This window comes from Pongo abelii, chromosome 7 (genome assembly GCF_028885655.2).
Source record: "Pongo abelii isolate AG06213 chromosome 7, NHGRI_mPonAbe1-v2.0_pri, whole genome shotgun sequence".
Lineage (NCBI taxonomy): Eukaryota > Metazoa > Chordata > Mammalia > Primates > Hominidae > Pongo > Pongo abelii.
The window spans coordinates 135651553-135674040 of NC_071992.2; the positions used below are offsets into that span (position 1 = coordinate 135651553).

The 22488-nt window shown below is 40.1% G+C and overlaps 1 protein-coding gene and 1 long non-coding RNA gene across 2 annotated transcripts; one reads left to right on the plus strand and one right to left on the minus strand.

Annotated features, from left to right (window-relative positions):
- Nucleotides 1-431: 431 nt before the first annotated feature.
- Nucleotides 432-8392, plus strand: CCN3 (cellular communication network factor 3). The gene is made up of 5 exons (XM_002819385.4): nt 432-665; nt 796-1021; nt 2107-2358; nt 3190-3404; nt 6866-8392. Exons 1-5 carry the CDS (start codon nt 582-584, stop codon nt 7160-7162), a joined length of 1074 nt encoding a protein of 357 aa, XP_002819431.3. The 5' UTR covers nt 432-581; the 3' UTR covers nt 7163-8392.
- On the minus strand, nt 3963-22045 carry LOC129047519 (uncharacterized). The gene is made up of 3 exons (XR_008509256.2): nt 21995-22045; nt 15000-15074; nt 3963-4107 (listed from the first exon to the last, which is right to left on the minus strand). It is a non-coding gene; the product is annotated as an uncharacterized LOC129047519 (long non-coding RNA).
- Between the last annotated feature and the right edge of the window lie 443 nt (nt 22046-22488).

Sequence of the window (22488 nt, forward strand, 5' to 3'; positions counted from 1 at the left end):
TAAACGGTGACAAACTTGCATGTGCTTCCCTCATGACTAAATCCCTGGGCCTTCTGCCAATCCCCCGCAGATGGCCCCAAACTGCAGGCATCCCGTAAGGGGACCCCACGCTTGCAGCCCTGGTTGGAACAGTCAGGGTGGAGGAGGATGGTGGGGAGTGGTGGTGTCTTCGTCCTGGGAGAAGGCGAAGCAACTTCCAGGAGGAAACGGGCGTTTCCTTCCCACGCGCTCGAGCGAGCCCTGGGTCCTGGCCTCGGAACTCCACCCAGCCCCTCCCTACCCTCTGGGAAAAGCCAGTCGCCACACACAGGCACACGCAGGCCCCGGCGCCGCGCCCTAAGGAGAGCAGCACCCACGGCCAATTGCCATGGCAACCCCGGGGTTCGTTCCACTTCCCCACCCAGCCGATCTCCCCCCTCCTCCCTGCACTGCAGCCAACCGGCTTGTGCGCGTCCTAGGAGCGCGCTATAAAACCTGTGCTGGGCGTGATCTGCAAGCACCGGACCAGGGGGAAGGCGAGCAGTGCCAATCTACAGCGAAGAAAGTCTCGTTTGGTAAAAGCGAGAGGGGAGAGCCTGAGCATGCAGAGTGTGCAGAGCACGAGCTTTTGTCTCCGAAAGCGGTGCCTTTGCCTGACCTTCCTGCTTCTCCATCTCCTGGGACAGGTAAGTGGCACACCCTTAAGATGCCCCCAAGTTACTTTGCCCTCCTGGGTGCCCCCCATTTGGTCACCGGGCTCGCTGCGTCTTCTGTCCCAGCTGAGTGGTTTCTGCTTCTTGTCTCGCCTGCCTTCAGGTCGCTGCGACTCAGCGCTGCCCTCCCCAGTGCCCGGGCCAGTGCCCCGCGACGCCACCGACCTGCGCCCCCGGGGTGCGCGCGGTGCTGGACGGCTGCTCATGCTGTCTGGTGTGTGCCCGCCAGCGTGGCGAGAGCTGCTCAGATCTGGAGCCATGCGACGAGAGCAGTGGCCTGTACTGTGACCGCAGCGCGGACCCCAGCAACCAGACTGGCATCTGCATGGGTAATCCTGCCCCCTCTGCTGTTTGACCTCTTCTCCTGCAGCTAAGTGAAGCCGCTTCCTCCATTCCCTTTTTTATTCCCCTTCCCAGAGGGCGATAAGCAAATAATAATAATGCAATAAGTGACATGTATAGAGCACTTACTCTGTGTCAGGCAAGGTTTGGGGAGCACTTGGGGCTTTGGGGAGCGCCAGAGCCAGAAAGGAAACCTGCCCTGGGGGTGAAAGGCATTCCTCACTTGGCTTCCTAGACAAGAATCTAAGCAAAGGGGGAGCCATGCAGAGTTAAGGGCCAGTGAAGTCATTTCCTTCGGACACTTCTAGGGGGCCACTTGGGGCTGATGGAAGCTCGGGTTTACTCACACGCTCACAGTTTCCCAAACTGCACTTGGGGAAAACCCAGCAGGTTTGTTTTCACACCTGTAATTGTCCCATTTGAACCAAAGCAGCTGCTAGTCTCCTGGGACAACTATGTAACCCTTCTCTGGCTGCAAGTAAAATAAAATGCAGGCAACTAGCCAATCCAGGCTTCTAAAACGTAATCAATCGGGGATCCATTTTTCACATGGTACAACATTGTAGTTGAAGATTGTCCCTTCCTTTCTGGACAAGAGGGCTTTTACTTTTTTCTCTAAGCTACTGATGATTTATTATGCTTGAGTGTCAAGGAATCTTAATGCCCTTCCCAATTTGATCAGCTAACCTGTTGGAAAATATAAAGTACACTTTTTCTCTTTTAAGTCTAAGCTGCTGGAGTAGGAAACTATAAGGAGGTTCTTGCAAAATGACTGAACATTGGAAACAATGGCCAGGGGACCTTGGGGACATCACTTCACAGTTGCACACCTCTTTCCTCATCCATAAAATGAGTGGCAAGACTAGATGATCTTGAAGGTTTCTTCTTGCTCTGAGAGGCCTCCATGAGGACATCACTCTACAGTAGATACATGAGAAACCAGATCGCCTGAACTAGAAAAGGACTTGGGTTTTGGAACATGCCCTCCAAATCTTACATAGCTTCTTCACTGTATTGTGTCTTGTTTTTCCTCTTCCTCTTTGCTTTCTACTTTGCTTCCCCAATATTCTAGCGGTAGAGGGAGATAACTGTGTGTTCGATGGGGTCATCTACCGCAGTGGAGAGAAATTTCAGCCAAGCTGCAAATTCCAGTGCACCTGCAGAGATGGGCAGATTGGCTGTGTGCCCCGCTGTCAGCTGGATGTGCTACTGCCTGAGCCTAACTGCCCAGCTCCAAGAAAAGTTGAGGTGCCTGGAGAGTGCTGTGAAAAGTGGATCTGTGGCCCAGATGAGGAGGATTCACTGGGAGGCCTTACCCTTGCAGGTGAGAAACTCAGTATACCTAGGGCTGGTCACAGTAGAGGGTAAATATAAACATGAAGAATTTGCAATCTCTTGGATTTGAAAAGAGAAACTGGCCTCAGTTTCTGGCCATTCAGTTGTGGATTTCAGGTTGCCCACTGAGATCAAACACATGAGATCAAACACATTTGAAGACATTAGATCAAACATATTTATAAACTCAAACTAAGTTATAGAAGGTTGCTGCAATTTCTCCTGAAGACGACCTCCCAAATTCACTCTTTTGTCTTATTTTTGTCTTATTGGATGACTACTACTTGTATTTTAATCCATCCCACTTGACCCTCATTAGCACTACAAAGACAAAATTTTAAATCCTCTTTCTTTTCTGGTTTCTGTACACTACCTAGGCTGTCTCATGATTAACCTCCTTAAAGAAGGCTACTCATCCCTGGACAGATGTCACTGAAAAGTGTCATCTTTCTAGATGCTGTAGTAAGGCTCAGATGGCACTTCAGGACCTTTTTTTATTCTTCTTTTTGTTTTCTCTTATCAATGAAATAGTTTAAATAAAAAATCTCAAGAGACAGTAGAGGATTATTTTAGAAGCCATTAATTAGCCAGATTACTTCTATTAGCAGTATCCAGAATTGTATATTATTTATGAGGGCAGACATTATCAGCCATGCCAGGAATAAATAAATAAATAAATTCAGTTCTGTGTCCTGGGAGCATGGGTGTTTAGTAGGTACAGAGTCGAATGAGACCCACTTTCTAATAATGGCTGAAAAGGACCACTTTCCAATCCTCACATTTTACCCAATATGGCTGTCTTTATTTATACATCCCATAGCTTACAGGCCAGAAGCCACCCTAGGAGTAGAAGTCTCTGACTCAAGTGTCAACTGCATCGAACAGACCACAGAGTGGACGGCTTGCTCCAAGAGCTGTGGTATGGGGTTCTCCACCCGGGTCACCAATAGGAACCGTCAATGTGAGATGCTGAAACAGACTCGGCTCTGCATGGTGCGGCCCTGTGAACAAGAGCCGGAGCAGCCAACAGATAAGGTAGGAGCCTGGAGGAAACCTCCCATCCTGAAGGTAATGGCCTTGTCTCCTTGGAGCCTGGGCTTTAGAAAGTCACTGTGTCACTCTGTGACGGAGAGAGCAGCTATAGCTGGGAATTAACCCCAGAGAAAAGGCAGTGGGGTTCCTGAAGCCAGCCTATCTTCTTTTTTCTCTTTAACATATTGAAATACTCTAAGCAATTCACAGTGCACCCTCAGGTAAAGAAGGAGAGGGGCCAGAAAACTATAATGCTTTTCCCAGTAGAGAACGGTCTAGCAAATCCCATTCCATTCATGGAGAAAACTGGCTACAGTTGTCAAGCACAGCTGATTCTAGAGAGGTCAGTTCTGACCTCAGTTCTCTTGACTCGTCAGGTTCTGTATGTATGGGTAGAGGCCATGTGGGTCTTACCTCTCAGTCCTCAGCTCTCTACCTGGCACATACTGTGTGCATGATAAACAACTGTTGATAAATAAGCGAGTGACTGTCTGGGAATTATTGTTGGTATTTTTAAAAACCTAGTGGAAATAATACATTTGCCAGCATAAAGCAATATGGGCCAAATAAAACAGCACATATCTTTTTATTTTTTTTGTTGTTGTTGGAATTATATCAACTCAGTATGTTAACACTGAATGTGAGACGTGCAGATCAGAAGCTCTGATTGGTTGCTGATGACATCACAGGCCTTGTTACCAGAGCCCTATATCAGAAAAATGCAATACCCAATTTGAACCATTATATGGATCCTTATACAAACCTAAGACTAAAATATAACAGCCCTTAGCAATTCAAGATTTACATATCTTGACACTGAAGCAATATCATCTAATGCGTAAGAGGACAACTGTGGAGCCAGACAGCTTGGCTTCAAATTCTGTCTTTCCACATGAACTAGCTATGTAATCTTGGGCAATTTTCTTAACTTCTCAGCCTCAATTCCTTCTCCCACATAATGGGGCTGCTGAAAGTACCTACCTTAACTTGTCATGATGATTAAACAGAATGAATTTGCAAAATGCTGGGTGTAGATTAAGTACTCTGTTATCAGTAGCCACCATTACTTATGATTTCTATTTACTGGTAAAATAAGACTTCCTAGTGGTTGCATTAGTTATATGACTGCTTAGCTATATAATTTTTTGAGGTCCATCCTAACTTTATGTTTCTTCCATCAGTTTAGAAAGAACACCTAGAAACACCTTATCCCTAAAATTATATCCTAGGAGACGCGCTTCCCCACACTCAGGGGAATTCAAACATATATCTAACATAGTCATATAGGTTCACCCACATAAGCAGTCTCACACACAAACACATACACACACATAGGAATGTTGTTATCCTGTACCATTTTGTGGGTGTTGACAAGAATACATGCTAAATATTAAATTAAAAAAGTAAGAAGTCCTTAAATATTTTCAATAGCACAGCAACTTCTTTATTAAACAAGATGTTTCCATTTAATGCCTCTAAGATGTGGCTTTTTCTATTGTGTCATTTTGCAAAATTTGTATTATTTCTTATAACTTGAATCTTCTTTAATATTTGGATATGTTATTTTAAAGATGTTTATTTATAGTATACATATTTTATAAAAGTTGTACTAGCATAACAATCATTACTTCCTTGTGTGCAAGAGATTCTTAAATCTTAAATCTAAGACAGTGGTTCTTTTTTTTTTTTTTTTGAGACGGAGTCTTGCTCTGTCGCCCAAGCTGGAGTGCAGTGGCGCAATCTTGGCTCACTGCAAGCTCCGCCTCCCGGGTTCACGCCATTCTCCTGCCTCAGCCTCCTCAGTAGCTGGGATTACAGGCGCCCGTCACCATTTTTTTTGTATTTTTTAGTAGAGATGGGGTTTCACCATGTTAGCCAGGATGGCCTTGATCTCCTGACCTTGTGATCCACCCGCCTCGGCCTCCCAAAGCGCTGGGATTACAGGCGTGAGCCACCGCGCCCGGCCGACAGTGGTTCTTAAAGGGTGGTCCCCAAACCAGCAGCATCATCTAAGAAGTTGTTAAAATGCAAATTCGTGAGGTCCGACAACTTGTTTTAAGAAATCCTCTAGATGATTGTGATGTGCACTGAAGTTTGAGAGCCACTGATTTAAGATAATTCCAAGTCTAATCACCCCACAAGCTGTGGGTCATGCCTATGAAAGTGAACAGTGGATAACTGTAGGAAATTAGTAGATGAAGAAATATAAGTAAGAAATAAAATATAGCCAATTCTTTGCTGAATTATCAATATTGGGCCTCTTCATTTATCATTACTAATACAGTCTTGAATACATTCTCCCCTTTATTTGCCTTCATGCAAATTCCATGTCTTGGAATTTCCTGCGGTCATCATGTAATAGAAAGAATGGGCTTTGTATCAGACAAATTCAAATATTAGATGTTTTCTGATCCCTTTAGGTCTTTGAGACTCAGTTTCTTCATCTGTAAAACTTGGGCAATTGTTCTTTCTATGAATGATTATTTCTTGTATGAATGAATACTGTTAATAAGGTTGAGCTAATGTTTGAAGAGTATTTGAAACATAAAATAATGCCAGATTTATACACATTCTTTTTATAACATGTTGTATTAGTCCATTTTCACACTGCTATGAAGAACTACCCAAGACTGAGTAATTTATAAAGAAATTTAATTGCCTTACAGTTACACATGGCTGGGGAAACCTCAGGAAACTTACAATCATGGCAGTAGGTGAAGGGGAAACAAAGCACATCTTACATGGCAGCAGGACAGAAAGAGACAGAGAGAGAGAGAAAGAGAGAGAGAAAGGCAGCGAGAGAGAGAGAGAGAGAGAGAGAGAAAGACAGTGAGAGGGGAAGTGCCACACTTTTAAACCATCAGATCTTGTGAGAACTCACTATCATGAGAACAGCAAGGGAAAAATCTGGCCCCATGATCTAATTACCTCCCACCAGGCCCCTCCTCTGACACGGGGCGATTACAATATGAGATGAGATTTGGGTGTGAACACAGAGAACCAAACTGTATCAAGTGTAAAAATCCATTCGACTAAAAATGACACCAAAGCATGTTACAGTGTCTTAAAAGATAGGTTTTGTTATTATACTCATGCTTTCACCTTCATGCTCATCTCCTCAATGTCAAAAGACCAATATGTACAATTAGGCAAGGTGTTTACATTCCAGGAAGAAAGGAAAATGAATACAGGAACAATAAAGAATTGTACCTACTCAAAGGGCAAAGAATTTCCCAGATTCCCTTGGCCAGAACTTTGCCACAAGTTTATCCCAAGTCCCACATAGTCTGTGGAAGCAAATACTTTTAGCTGACTACATTGCTCAAGCAAAATTAATGTTCTGATAGCAAAGAAGAAAGACCAATAGATATTGGGTGGGCAACTAGCAGGTAATTCCATACTCTAAAATTGTCCCTCAGGGGAATGGTAGCCATTCAATACATCACTTCTTTGTTCTTTCTTAGAAAGGAAAAAAGTGTCTCCGCACGAAGAAGTCACTCAAAGCCATCCACCTGCAGTTCAAGAACTGCACCAGCCTGCACACCTACAAGCCCAGGTTCTGTGGGGTCTGCAGTGATGGCCGCTGCTGCACTCCCCACAATACCAAAACCATCCAGGCAGAGTTTCAGTGCTCCCCAGGGCAAATAGTCAAGAAGCCAGTGATGGTCATTGGGACCTGCACCTGTCACACCAACTGTCCTAAGAACAATGAGGCCTTCCTCCAGGAGCTGGAGCTGAAGACTACCAGAGGGAAAATGTAACTTGTCACTCAAGAAGCACACCTACAGAGCACCTGTAGCTGCTGCACCACCCACCATCAAAGGAATATAAGAAAAGTAATGAAGAATCATGATTTCATCCTTGAATCCTATGTATTTTCCTAATGTGATCATATGAGGACCTTTATATCTGTCTTTTATTTAACAGAAAATGTAATTAACTGTAAACTTGGAATCAAGGTAAGCTCAGGATATGGCTTAGGAATGACTTGCTTTCCTGTGGTTTTATTACAAATGCAAATTTCTATAAATTTAAGAAAACAGGTATATAATTTACTTTGTAGACTGTATCACATTGCACTCATCATATTTTGTTGTGCACTAGTGCAATTCCAAGAAAATGTCACTGTAATGAGTCAGTGAAGTCTAGAATCATACTGAACATTTCGTTGTGCAAGTATTTCAACCATATATTGAGGTTTAATGGGCAGATTCTCTATTGGCTCCCTTTTTGGGTAAACCAGCTCTGAACTTCCAAGCTCCAAATCCAAGGAAACATGCAGCTCTTCAACATGACGTCCAGAGATGACTATTACCTTTCTGTTTAGTTTTACACTAGGAAACATGTTGTATCTACAGTAATGAAATGTTTGCTAAGTGAACTGGTGTCATAAACTTTCTCCATTTAAGACACATTGACTCCTTTCCAATAGAAAGAAGCTAAACAGAAAACTCCCAATACAAAGATGACTGGTCCCTCATAGCCCTCAGACATTTATATATTGGAAGGTGCTGAGGCCCCCAAGTTTTTTAATTAAGCAGAAACACAGCATATTAGCAGAGATTCTCTCATCTAACTGATGAGTAAACTGAGGCCCAAAGCACTTGCTTACATCCTCTGATGGCTGTTTCAAATGTGCATTTTGTGGAATTTTGAGAAAAAAAGAGCAAAATCAACATGACTGGTGGTGAGAGACCACACATTTTATAAGAGTTTGGCCTTACTGTAGACATGCCCAAAACTTATCCTTGGGCCATAATTATGAAAACTCATGATCAAGATATATGTGTATACATACAAGTATCTGGTTTGTCAGGCTACAAGGTAGGCTGCAAAATTAAATCTAGACATTCTTTTAATGCCACCACACGTGTTCCGCTTCTCTCTTTTAAAGTATTTATAAAAATATAAATTGTACATTTTGTAAAATATTATGTTTGATTTCTCTACTTGTCATATCACTAAATAAACACGATTTTATTGCTGTGTGACTCTGTATTACTTTGGTGTATAAAAGTTAAACATCGTTGTTTACTGAAAATAAAATTAAAATTTATGAATTAAATGAGACATCAATCAATAGCATCTATTGAAAGCAAAATGAGTATTTCTGGATGAGCTTACAACTTCTTATCAGAAGGGAAACAAAAGACAACTCAGTATTACTGAGTTAGATGTTCCTCACCATCACAACCTCAACTAGCCTCCACACTACTTACTCAGACCCTCATCTCAAGCCCTGATCTTTTTTTTTCTGGACGGCCCACTAGACACCTCTATATATTGAAATTTAAACTTGTTATCTGACCAAACAAAATTCAGCTCTGTGGCTTCCTTGTCTAACCAAAGGGCATCCCATCCTCCCAACTGCACAGCTTAAATGGTCAGCACTTTCTTGATCAGTATTATCTTGCCAAGTACCCAGAAAAGCATATTTCCATTGATCACGGGGAATTGCGTGACAAACTGGGCTGCACACTGGGCAGAGTCAGAGTTAATAGAAGTTTTGTGTTTGGAAGCTTCTTGCTGATGCAGTGTGGCTCTCAAGTTCTATAATTTGTAAGGAAAAATCTTTTCAAAAGAGTTTTACTATTACCAACTTCACTTCCTGGGTCTGCCCCCTCCTTCCTGCCCCTCTCTTTAGCTAGTTTCTGTTTGTCCTTTAAGATGGATTAGAAAGCAACTTTGCCTTCTAGGAGTTTATTCACATGAAATTATCAAGGACAGCAAACATTTATTGCACAACAACACTGTGCTGAGAGCTGTACTTGCATTATATTGTTTAACTGGCACAATAGTCCTATGAAGTGGGCATTCTTCATGTACCCATGTTATGGATGAGGAAACCAAAAAAAAAAAAAAAAATGTTAAAAGAAACTGGTGGATCTAGAATTCAAACCAAAGTCCTTTTACTTTCTACTTGCTAACACATGGATCCTGGCAAAGATGATCTATCTTCAGACTGTTCTACCATGTGTTGTTCATAAAGGCAAAAAAAAAAAAAATATATAAACAAAGATTCCACAGTGTAGATTTGGCTACATTAATTATAGTATATCCGTTAGGATGAAAAACAAAGCAATCTTCAAACTGAGAATATAAGAAAAGATATCCGAAAATATGCCCCAGAATGGCATGAAACTAGGAAAAGAGTGATTTGGTTTTGTTCAAAAGTACCTATGGACGTGAATCAAAAGAGACCTAGGACAGAACGTGTAACAAAATCTGATTAGTGATTTAGACTAACATCAGGCTAGTCTCATTTTCGTTCTTTTCTGTCATTTCTTTACCAGCTCTTTTTTAAAACTGTGAATATACTACCTTTATCACCAGAAAAACAAAAATTAAGGCTGACTTGTGTCCCTTCTGGCATAGTTCTTGCACTTCTACTTACTCATATAGAGATGGCTGCTCCTTCCAGCAGCTAAAGCATTTGTTAAGTCATTCACTTTGTTCATTCAAAAACTACTTACTGATTGCTTCTATGTGCCTAGCATTGTTTTAGATCCTGGGAACACAGCCATGAGTAAAAGAAACAATAAAAATAAACACGTTCTCTCTTCTTCCTGAAATTTACATAACGCTGTTGGGAAAGGCAGGCAAAAAAGCAGTAAACAAAGAAGGTGAATTTCAAATAATGCATAAATAAATCTGTGAAGATCATCAAAACAGGGTGATAACATAGAAAACTTCTGGGTGGCTAATTTAGCTTAAGGCAAGGAAATTCTTTCTAAAGAGGTGACATTTCATCGGAATGACAAAGAGAAAGAATTTTCCAGTGAGAGGTAACATCTATTGTAAAAAACAAAACAAAACAAAACAAAACAAAAACAGTGTCACGGAGTCTTAAGGAAGATCCATGAGGCTAGAGTACAGAATGGGAGGAGAGGTGGGAGATGATGTGTTTGCAGGGGCAAGAGTATCAGGACTTGCCTCTATCATCATAGTTCTCACAGTATTTTACAACCAACTCTCTATATCCCCATTATGAGTATCTTGAGGCCAGCATTTTAGTCCTCTGTATCTGCCCAAGTCCCTGACACACAGTAAGACTTCACTGTGCATACCTGTTGAATGAATGAATAAATATATGAATGAATGGTCTCTGCATTGGCAGAAGGCAGAATGTTCTTTGAAATAAATGTTAGGCTATCATTTTCATTATCACTATCACCTGGAGAGATCTCCAACATACATAAACACACATGTATGCATTCCCAAAGTTATAATTAAAGGCAGTCAGAAAATGTGATCTGATGTACAAATATTTGCAAATTTCAGAACATTCTAGTAATACAGCAAGGCAAGAAACATTGATTGAGCAGAGTTTAGGGCTGCAGAAAGAGCACAGGCTTGAGAATTATCCAAGCCTGGGTCTGAATGCCAGGCCTACTCTTTCCCAGCTATGGGATACTGGGCACTCTGCACAGCCTCTGGAGCTCAGTTTTCACATCTGTAAGATGAGACCATGTATGGATAGGGTGACCAACTGCTCCAGTTTATCTCGTTTTAGGAGTCAGGACTTTTCAGTTATAAAATCAGGACAGTCCCAGGCAAACTGGGAGAAGCTGGTCACCCTAAATATCAACCTCATAGTATTATAATATATATTCATAAGTGCTTGACTGTGCCTGGCACATAGTAGGTCTGCAAATGGCAGCTGCTGATATAAGTGTTTAGTAGAGCCAAGCATTGCCCCTTATTCTACACATTTAATGTTCAAAGGTAGACATTATTGACCTCATTTTTACATGGAAAGATGAAGAAACACAAAGTTAATGACCTATTAAGGACACAGTAAATGAAGGAGCTAGGATTCAAACTCAGGGTCTGTCTGAGCTCAGAGCCAAAGCTCTTTCCTTTACACAGTGCCACAGACGCTGAGGCCAAGTATATTTTCAGCAACCAAAACAATTCCAACAGTTTCATTTTTGTGCTATTTTCCCAAACTATAAATGTTCTCTTTTAGTAACAGCATTGCAAAGTAGTGAGACTGTTGAGATCATTCTGTGAATGTCACATTTTGAAAGCACTCAATTGCTGGTGCAGTGATAACTCACATTTCATTGAAAATTATTTGGGGATTCTTCTTTTCTTTTTCCACACAAAGATTCAATTCAACAATGAGGTAAGAACATCTTTAACAAAGAGCTAATTTGTTACATACGTAACTGTACTTGATGAGATTATCAATGAAGCTTTGGTGGAGATTTCTGGGCAGTACTAGATTTCTCTCACAATGTCTTCCTTGTAGGTACATGTTGTCATCCTTCCAAATGGGTTTCACTCCAAAATGTTCAACATCACAAGTCAAATCATCAAAACAGTATGTCCTTTTGGCTATGGGCTATAGGACTTAGTTTGACGATCCAATATTGTTGGAAATGTATTCATCTTAACCACACTGCACAGTTCTTGCAGGCATTCTTATGCTGTCTGGACCACAGAGGGTTCACAAAATTCAATTACTACTTCAATAATGCCGCTGGCACTTGCTGAATTCTGAATAATGAAGGATTATCTGCAGCCTTCCAGCTGAGGACCGTGAATTACTGTTACATTAAGCCAGCTGTTCTGGGGATAATCAGGAGGTGCAAAGGGTAAAGATGGCAATGTTGTACCAGTCTTCCTAAAGAATGTGTGTCTTTCTCCTTAGAACGGAAAAAAAAAAATGGTCTGAATTTCAGCCCAGTATACAATTCCATTCAAATGACAAGGTTTCACAGAATGAACAGCCCACAGGTCCTACTGGAAGGAACTTGGCAACAAATATTTTATAATCCAAGCAGAAAATGTGGCTTGGACTTATATTTTATTAGCAAAATCTGAGAACCAGACTCTGCTCGTAGCATAGAATCAGAAGTTTGGAAGAAGTTATGAAGTTCTTAGCTTGGGTTAAATATGGGTCAGTATGCTCCAAGCTGACCCAGGTTTGTCCTGCTGAAGCAAGGTCACCTAGAAGATCCTGGGAGGACTTTGATACAGGAGATGCCAGTAAGTGGGCGTTCTAGCTCCTCTGAAAGTTGAGCAGTGAGAATCTTCCTCAATAAATTGTAGAAAATCATAGCCCCCAGAAAAGAGGATAAAGACCACAAGGATCCTGTTAAGTGTACCATGTTATCTCCCCAAATTTCATTTCATGGTTCAAGAATCCACTCTAAGTTCACCTTCTCTAAGAAGCCTTCTTCAACAGCACCCTTTGACTACAACGGGCCTGACCCACCCTCTTTTGTGCCCAACTGCTCTTTGTAACAATTACTATCATAGCAGCTAAAACACCGTATCTCTGTTACTTGTTCGCATATGTGTTTCCCACTAAACCCTAAGCTCCATGAGAGCAAGGACCTTGTCTGGTTTTCTCACGGCTGTTTTACACAGTGATTCTCAAGATTGTTCAGCACAGTATTCCAAACAGCTGAACAGACTGAATACTTATTATCTAACCATCTAGCAGCAAAAACCCAACATTTCGGGCCAAAGTTTCTATAGCTTCTCACATTTTCTCCTAAAAATGCAAGTAATTTTTGACTTCTCCTTAATCTTCAGGTAAAATTGATGCTCCAGAAAAATGTACCATGTTTACACTGAGGCCTCTTGCATCTTCTTGCATATTTCATGTAGTCAAATTAGCAGTAATCATAAAAAAGTTTCCAAATTCTATCTCAATTTAGGTGCCATCAATTGTAAGGTATACTATTAATGTACATATCAAAAAGAAATTTTAAAATTCTGTCAATTGACGCAGGACACATAATCAATTGGAACACTCATATCACTTTCAGAAATGAAAAAAAAAATCCAATGTTTATTTTAGAATATATGAAATTTAGAAAAAAAGATGAAAAAGGAGGAAGTGGAGGAAGAGGAAAAAACTGACATTTATCAAGCTTATTAGGTTCTAGACACTATACAAAGTGCTTTACTTAGATTACTTTATTTGCTTTAATTCTTATAACAGTCCTTTGAGGTCAGTACTATTTTATCTCAAAATTACAGATGAGGAAAATGAAGCTTTAGAAAGAAAAATAGCTTGCATGGCATCATAAACCTATTATGTGGTAAAGCCAGAATCTGAATCCTCACATTCTGAATCCAAAATGTGTATATTTACTCTGCCTTATTGCCTATATTCTGGGTTTCATGTACTCCATTTGAAGAAACAAGTAATGGTTGCACAAGCAAGTTGAAAGAATGAATGAATGAGTGACCAGCTACTAAGCTGTAAAGGATTTGTGCCTGGATATTGGTCACCACTTGAGGAACTTCCCCAACAGGGTGCACGGGGGCCATATGCAGATCTTTGCCAAGGAAAACCGTTGACTTCGGCCAACAATTTTGTGACCAAGAACTGTTAGGAATATGGTCCCGAGCTTTTCACTGGGCCCTGAAATTAAGGTAGTGGTCTTTGTTTTCTGTATTAATTAAGTAATTGATCAATTCAACAAAAACATAGTGATCATATACCATATTCCAAGTCATTTGCTGGAACTGGGAATAAAGCAGTGAACAACGCAAATACAGTCCTTGCCCTCCTAAAGCTTATAGTCTGGTGGGTTGTACGAGTTTTTCTTTAAACCCTGATTCCCCGGACTAAATTATCTAGATTTTGTTTGTTTGTTTGTTTGTTTGCCTTTCCTTTTCTGCTTACCACTTTATGCTCATAGGAGTGGACTCCTTAGAACTGAGCTCCACGATTGGTGCCTCCCTAATTCCAGAGAAGATCCCTAGAGCTGAGTCTGAAGCATTTCAGACCCCTCCCTGTAAGCCAGCTCCTCAGCTGAAGCCTCCTCACATGCCAATTTCTCATGTGAAGGTCAAATAATTATGTAGGTCTCTCTGCAACAACCATGGGGAAGGAGAATCTCTTGTACCTACTAAATACACACCTGGACAATTCCAGAAGTACACAGAAAGTTAGGGGTTTCAGAGATCTCCCCTGTAAGACCTCATTCACTAGGAGAACCATCTAATCCCCAAGCCTATGTTCAATAGTGTATTCAGAAACATCATGTAGTGCTCTTTTTCCCTTTGACAGAAAGGCTCAAGTTATATTGTGCCCATACCCTTCTTGGTGGTATATTATCTACCTAGAGTGTCCTCCTTCCTTTAACTTCATCTTTTGAAATCATTTTTATTGTTCAAGACCCACCCACCATAAAATGCTATTTATATTTACTAAGTTTTTCCCAATCCCCACCCTACCTCTTCAACCAAGGCAAAACATGGTAGCAGAATATACCAGCAAACACTGAACTTGGAGTCAAAAAACCAAGCCATGTCCTAGTTGCCTAGCTTCTGGGCTTCTATGTCCACAAAATGAGGATGGTGAATTCAGCAACTTCTGTGGTCCCATCTATATTAACACTTATAGGGTACCTACTATGTGTCATACCATTTTTATAAACTTATTTTTCCTACAAGTACAAGATGAGTACTATTACCTCATTTATTGATGAGACTGGAACAGATTCCAACCCAGGGGTGCTTGACTTTACAGCCCAGACTCTTAGCAGCATGACACACCACAGCCCCCAAGAGCTTGTGGTGCCCTTCCTCCTCTTTTTCCCTTTTATTATAATGATCATTCTAAAGGCTCACCTCATTGAATAGTACTGCTTCTGGTTTTTGGATTAGAAAATAACCACCATGGCCTTCAGATTCATCCTGGTCTCTCTAGGCAAGAAGTGACAAAATCAGCAATGAAAATATTAATTAAAATTGCATCTATACAACATCCCAGAAAATGGTAGAGATGTAGAAAAGCCAACTATGAAACCAGCTGTTAAAATCATGTCCAGTCAGGTGCAGTGGCTCACCCCTCTAATCCCAGCGCTTTGGGAGGCTGAGGCAGGCAGATCATTTGAGGCCAGGAGTTCAAGACCAGCCTGGCCAAAATGGTGAAAGCCAGTCTCTACCAAAAATACAAAAATTAGCTGGGCGTGGTGGCATGCACCTGTAATCCGGCTACTCGGGAGGCTGAGACATGAGAATTGCTTGAACCCAGGAGGTGGAGGTTGCAGTGAGCCGAGATCACGCCACTGCACCACTGCACTCCAGCCTGGGCAATAGAGCAAGACTTTGTCTCAAAAAAAAAAAAAAGAAAAGAAAAAAGAAATCCAACGAACAATTTTATTTCTCTTTTCATGGGACCACTTGCTTTGGCAGTCTGCTCAGATGAGATATCGAGGTACATCTAGAAATATAAAGCATAGACTGATTCATTGAACTGGTCAGATTATTTTTTGAAATGGGTCGTTTCAGTCAAACAATTTGTTTGTAACCCAAGTTACTAACTAGTTATTGCCCATTTGATCTATTAAAAACAATTCATCCATTTGGTAAAGCCTCACTAACATTTTTTAAATCAATCTGTACAATGTACCTGAGAAAAATATATTAATTAGTTAATACCTTCACTCAATTAAAACTTGGGCATGTCCAAAGTCTGACCACACACCTCTTGTCATATTGGATTGGTCATCACAGGTAAATTCTTACAATGTTGGACACAGATTCTTTAACAAAACAGTTGAACTTCAGTACACACCAAGATGGTTAATGCAATACAGACTGCTCAAGGTTAGACTAAACACAAAATCCAAGAATTATTTTCTATGGCCCTCCTTAATGACACAAAGCCCTACCTTTTAACGGGCATTTTTTTTCTCACAAAACTTTGTATTGATTTATACATTTCTTCAATTCTATATAAGTGGGCTGTGAATTTACAAGATCCTCAAGTCTCGTAAGAGTCACACACCTTTTTCTTCAGTTTCCATCTACTTGTTAGATCTGTGTTTTCTCTTATTTGAAGACTAACTTTGCAAATGTGCAGAGAAGGTATTCTATTGTATTCTGAGGGGGAAAAAATGGCATTGTTTGACTTGGATGTCCCTGGACTTTACAGTTTCACTCCAAATAATATAGTAACAGCCAAGGCCCCCTGATTTCTGCTACGAGCCCTCAACCCCACATTGGCTAGCTAGGTGTATATAGCATTTTATACATGGGTTTCTAGTAAACCTAGAAATGAACGTGCTTTTATTAGTCATCTAGAGATTTTTATAGGCACTTGGCCAAATTCTAAATTGCTCAGGATTTGCATCTTCTAAAGAATAAAAGCCTATTTACACATTCTCACTATTTCAGATTTCCCGGCTAGCTACATGAGAATGTTTTAAAGGGCTGGTAACAATACAACTCACCATGGACCACCTAGATTAATATTAAAAAGGTGTTTCTTTGTTTCCAAGATTTTCATGTTTGCCTTTCCCTCTCTTCTCTCTCTCTCCAACGTATCAATGCCTTGCTTTCTTTTCCTTAAAGGCTCTTGGAAAGCGTAGGCACTCCCCAGGCCATTGGTCCACTGAGTGACATTGAACTTGCTCTGTGTGCTCACTGATGGCCTCTTTTCTAGGATAAACCATCACAACTGCCTTCATCAAGCTTAGACAATCATCTTTGGGATCGTCCTTAAACTTGAAAGGTAGAAGGCAAACACAGGAGAAATCTCTAGATAAGGACAACTAAGAAAGAACCTTGATCCATCAATAATAGAGTACATCAAGCAGCTTCATGCTCGATCTGAAATTATCATAGTCATCATTATAGGTCACAGATAATACCTTATGGGGTGTGTTTAACCCTTCACATCTCTACAAAATATCAAACAATATTCTGCACAAAATGAGCACTCAACAAATGTTAGATTAAAAAGAGGAATAAATTGATGAAAAACTAGAAGGATGTTAAATGGAGACATTAGAAGGGTGGATAAAGGTATTAATTAGATGAACAAATGAGAACTAGAACTTTATGACTATTATTTCCTCCTTCTTCTAAAAAAATGCCTTTGTAAAGTTGATGCTAGAAGTGTAAAAAGTTCCATTAACAATCATCTCATCAATCTGTACAGAGTTCATACTTTCTCCCATCAAGGACTCCACGTTCCCTTTCCTGGCTCTCCGCACTTCTCCTTTTAGTTCTGTGCCTCAGTGTACATTGTTTCTATTGATTCCTATTCCTAGTCTTACCCTGGCACAATTTCTGATATATATCTTCCAGCCATGATCTCCCCAGTTTGCCCCTTCCATCTTTGTGAGCTTGGCCAGCTAAGTTGACACTCTTTCTTCCAACTTGTCCATCAAGTTGTGAGAATTGGATCATTTACTTGAGTTGTTAAACTTAAGACCAGCATTATTCTAATTGATATTGTTTATGCTCTTTGCCTTTGCCTGAATAACGAAGGACTCTCACACCATTGTGAATTACAGGTCTGTCTTTGCCATCAGATTTTTAATTTTGTTCAGGATTAAACCCATAGTAGTTTAAGGAAGGTAGTAACCTCTTCAATTCTAGGGGAAAATGTTGTAAAAGCAGTTTGCAAATTCTAAATCCTCATTTGAAGTAAGTTACTATTTGGGGTCACAAGCTGTCTACACAACCCTAAGATGTTTGAATATAAATTTAAAATTTTGATCATCCAGATGGTTGCTATTTGAAAAAGCCCATTTGGCATTCTAGACCTAACCCCCTGAATGATTAAAGAAGCAATAATCAGGAAGAGTCAATATTTGTTATCTTGCAGACATTTTCTCTATAATGCTTAACTGTGATGCAGAGACTAAAATATTATAGCCAGATTTTTAAAAATTTGACCATATGCAAAAATGAGCAAGCCATGTGAATCATTTAATTAAAGAATAAATGACAAGTGGCTGATAAGACAATTATCTTGGTTTTGGATATGTTTCTGTTCTTTGTAGATCATATCAAATGTTTCAGAGAGTAACTCCTCTTACAAGTATTCTTTATGATGCTAATAAGGTAAAAGTTTCTATGGGCAAACTTCTCTCTATCCTGATTTAATTTTAAAAGACAATATTTATTAAGCAACCAGCATGTGTAAGGTTATTCCCATAAAGGTGATATGCAAAATGCCCAAGGATCTTGATGTCTAAGATCCTCATACTTAATTCTACGAAGATGTAGTATATCACCTGAGAATTAACAACCTAACATTACGGAGCACTTTTGAAACTGAAACATGACAACATCCTCCTTTCCTATCACAGAAGATAGTCATTGTTAAATTCTGAAGGATATTGGAAGAATTCAATTGTATTTTTCCTCCAGCCTAGAGAGAACTCCTCTGCTGCCATTATCAGCTTCTCGGTCTCTAACCTGCTGCCATTAGCCCAATACTTGTGATACCTTCATTTGGCAATTTACAGTGGAGTGAAAGAGAAAATAGGGGAACTTAGCTCTCCCAGTTCTGTCACCAGAAGAGGAACATAACACACTATATCTCCCTTGAGAACCACCTTACCTTTCTTCCTCAAGCCAAATATCTCCTGGACTATGATGGGAACAAGTGAAGGATAAAGTAGGGTAGATCTCAAAAGAAGAGTATGTGGTAGTAGGAGGAGAGGTTAACTTTGTCCAACTTACTCATTCCTTTGTGGCTCACTAGGAAAGGAAGTCCTTAAAAGAAAGGTGTCCTATATGAATTCTACATATTTCCTTAATATTCTTTTATTTGATTCACACAACTCTCTTTCAAGTCCTCCACTCCAATGTCCAATCCGTTTTCTCAGATAACTCTGCTTTCCCCATAAAGCCTTAACCTCTACAAACTCAGGTGCCTCAGGCATTGGCCTGAGTTAATGAAGGTTCCACTCTACTTGGTTCTGTTTGACTTATGAGGACAGGGCTAGAGCAGATAGAGCAGATTCCTGTGGATGAAGCAGAAAGTAAATGTTTTGAGTTTCATCTTTTGTCATCAAGAGGGTCAGCTGATTTCAAAAGTTTACCTAAAAAGAGAGAGCACCTCAGGGCAAGGATTGACTTTTCCTCGAAAAACAAACCGAAACCAAAAAATACAATCTATTCTGGTATCATGAAAAATGAAATGTCTCCTTTCAGCATGACTTTCACCTCACCTTTTGGGGAAACAAGGATCCTAGAATTATTGAAGGAAGAGCACGTGACCCTTTCTTAGGCCTGATTGATTCTCCTCCATTTTGATAGGGTAGCTCCAGTTCTAACTAGGTTAAGTTCCATTTCAAACATTTTTACATACTTTATCTCATTCAACGTTCAAAACTACCCACTGAGGCATGTATATTTATGCCCATTTTATTTGTTAAGGTACCTTAAAAATGCTTCATTTTAGTTAATGATTCTGGCATTTGAGAGAAAAACATGCAATCTGTAAGCTCAGAAGAGATAACATAAAATAAGTTTATTTGAACCATTGTTCATGTTTCCCACCAACAACTTAAACCTTTAACTGTCTTACTTTTTCAAAGGAATAGAAAGGCATCCTCCTGGTTGTGTGGCATTTGCCCTTTTCTAGAAAGCTCTTAAGCAGTCTTCATTAGATAACTTATAGAATACAATATTCATTAAATAGACATCAATCCGTCATCATGGACTGAGAGTATACCTGTTTCTCTGTATTATAAGGCATAGAAAATATGTTATATAACACACTTTCACAGACTTTACAAATGATAACCCACTTTGCAGATGACTGACCTACCCAAGAAAAATTAAGAAATGAGGGTGAGCGTTCTATTCTCTCTAAATCATGTTTCATTTCAATTTATTCTCAATATCCAGAAGAATAACTGATGCTTTTTGGATGAGCTCATTTAAACATGTCAAACTCTTTTTACAAAGATTAATTAGAATGTGTCAGCTATGCTGGTGGCAAAGCCATCTTGTTTAAAGTCTTCAAGAAGTAATATACAAAGCAAGATTACAACTGCTCAATCTTTAGCATGACATGCATAAAATCAATATTTCAAGTTCCTTTGGGAGTTACAGCCCAACATGCTGCTTATAAATCGTCATAATGACCTCAGCCAGCCCCTCCTGTCCAGTGGGGAAAGTGGAATTACTCAGACTTCGAGGAGAGACTTAAAGACTGGGCAGTTCACAAGGGCTGTGAATAGGCTGATGGTTTTCTAGAAGAAAAATGTCAGATGTAGAAGTTTCCTAGATGCCATGCCATAATCAGTCCCATATGCTCCAAACTCAGAGAGCCAAAGTCACTCATTGAAAAAGCTTTGGAACAGCAAAGCATGGGCATGTTCAGAGACAATAGTGAATGACTTCTCACTATCCAAGAGATTCCAAGTAGCAGGATTTCTAAACTTTCCATGCAGAAGAGGACACCAAAATATCCTTTGGGAGATCTTCTTTTATATCTCACTTAATGAAAGCAGTTTCTGTTAACTGATCTCTCTGGATTAATCAATATCTTTAATTTCTGGACTGCTCAACTTTGTGAAAAACTGAGGTTCTCCTTTACAATTTGGACAAGTCTAATGTTTTCAGTTTCTCCCACTGGTGTTTTGAAACCCTAGATCTACTTGAGGATATTTTAAGGATAATCTGAAGAATAGGAGCTTTAGAATTTACTAGTATAGCGTTCTCAACCAGAGATAATTTTAGTCCCCAGACAACATTTAGTAATATCTGGAGACATTTTTGATCATGGCAAACTGAGGGAGGACTGCCACTGGCATCTGGTGGGTAAAGGCTAGGGATAATTCTAAATATCCTACACAAGACGGCCCTCCACAGCAAGAAATTATCTGCCCCCAAATGTCAATAATGCCATGGTTGGAAAGCCTTGCACTAGCAAAATATCAAAAACCCAAGTTTAACCAATGGCCAAAGCCCAGTTTTAACCACAGATAAAAATTCCCTCATACCATGTTGCAGGAAGCAGAGAAAGAAAGCAGTCTAATCATTTCAGTGGTGAATAAGAAATCTCTGAAAAGAGATGTTACAGAGACCACTTTTGTGACACAATCAACCAGGCCAAAAAAAAAAAAAAAAAGGTCTTCCAGTTGGGTCTTACAATACAATTTGGAAAAGTAAATGCCAGAGACAACTGGAAAAAAGAGTTGATGCCCAAACAGATTTCCCTGTTGTGATGCATGTTGGCTGACTTAAGGGCCTCCAAGTCCCCAAAGTGTTAATTTCCAGAAAAATTGAAAGAGGAGGGGTTAAGTTAAACATCCACTGTGAGTTGCTCTTACACTACAGTTGAAGAGAGATCTTGAAATATATTTTTCATTCATTTTCTCTCTTTGTGTCTCCCCTATGTGAGAAACATGGCATGCACAATTGGCGCCTATATTATCCTCTAGCCAATACTTTATCTCAGTTGCCTTAGCAACTGTCAATATTTGTCTGGTATGTCACAGCACCAGTTGGCTGATGGCTGGTTGAACATCTACTTGTAAAGTTTAGGGAAGAGAGACACCCAGTGGTCCAAATTAACTGAGTTGCTGAAAGCCTGCTTCATTTTATTTTCATTTCACAAATGTTTATTAATTTTTAAATCTGATCTTCTGTTAATCATCAACAATCCCCACAGTTAAACTTATGAAAGCAGAAAAGAACACGAGTTGGCACACTTACTTTTTCTGTAAAGGCCCAGACAGTAAATATTTTAGGCTTTGCAGGCCATATGGTCTCTGTTGAAACTATTCAATTCTTCCGTTATAGCACAAAAGCAGCATTAAACAATATGTAAACAAATGAGAATGGCTGCATTCCAATAAAATTGTACTTACAAAAGCAGACAGCAAGCCAAATTCAGCCCATAGGCAACAGTTTCCTAACCCCTGCAAGAGAAAATAGAATGTATGTGCTTTTTCAATCTGTACATGCAACTGCCCCTTTCCCTCCCCCCAATTGTAAGGCAACTGTAAGAATCACTGCAAAAAGACACATCAATATTCAGTCACTAACATTAATACAACTATTTATCATGTTCCAGACACTGTTTTAAGTGCCACAGTCACAGCAATGTACAAGACAGTTGCTCTGGACCAAGTGCTGTATCCCCTCAAAATTTAATGTTGAAATGCTGAAATTCTAATCCCCAGTGGGATGGCACTTGGAGATGGAGACTTTGGGAGACAATGAGGTATTGAGGGTGGAGTCCTCATGATGGAATTAGTGTCTAAGAAGAGACAGGCTGGAACTTGCTTCATCTCCTTCCTTCTACCATGTAAGATTACAAGAAGAAGCTGGATATCTACAAAGGAGCAAGAGGGCCCTCACA

Excerpts from the sequence above, each read along its gene's own strand:
- CCN3 (XM_002819385.4), top strand. The coding sequence starts at position 582 with ATGCAGAGTGTGCAGAGCACGAGCTTTTGTCTCCGAAAGCGGTGCCTT. Across the intron at positions 2,359-3,189 it reads GGGAGGCCTTACCCTTGCAG|CTTACAGGCCAGAAGCCACC; the intron begins GTGAGAAACTCA and ends TACATCCCATAG. Across the intron at positions 3,405-6,865 it reads CGGAGCAGCCAACAGATAAG|AAAGGAAAAAAGTGTCTCCG; the intron begins GTAGGAGCCTGG and ends GTTCTTTCTTAG.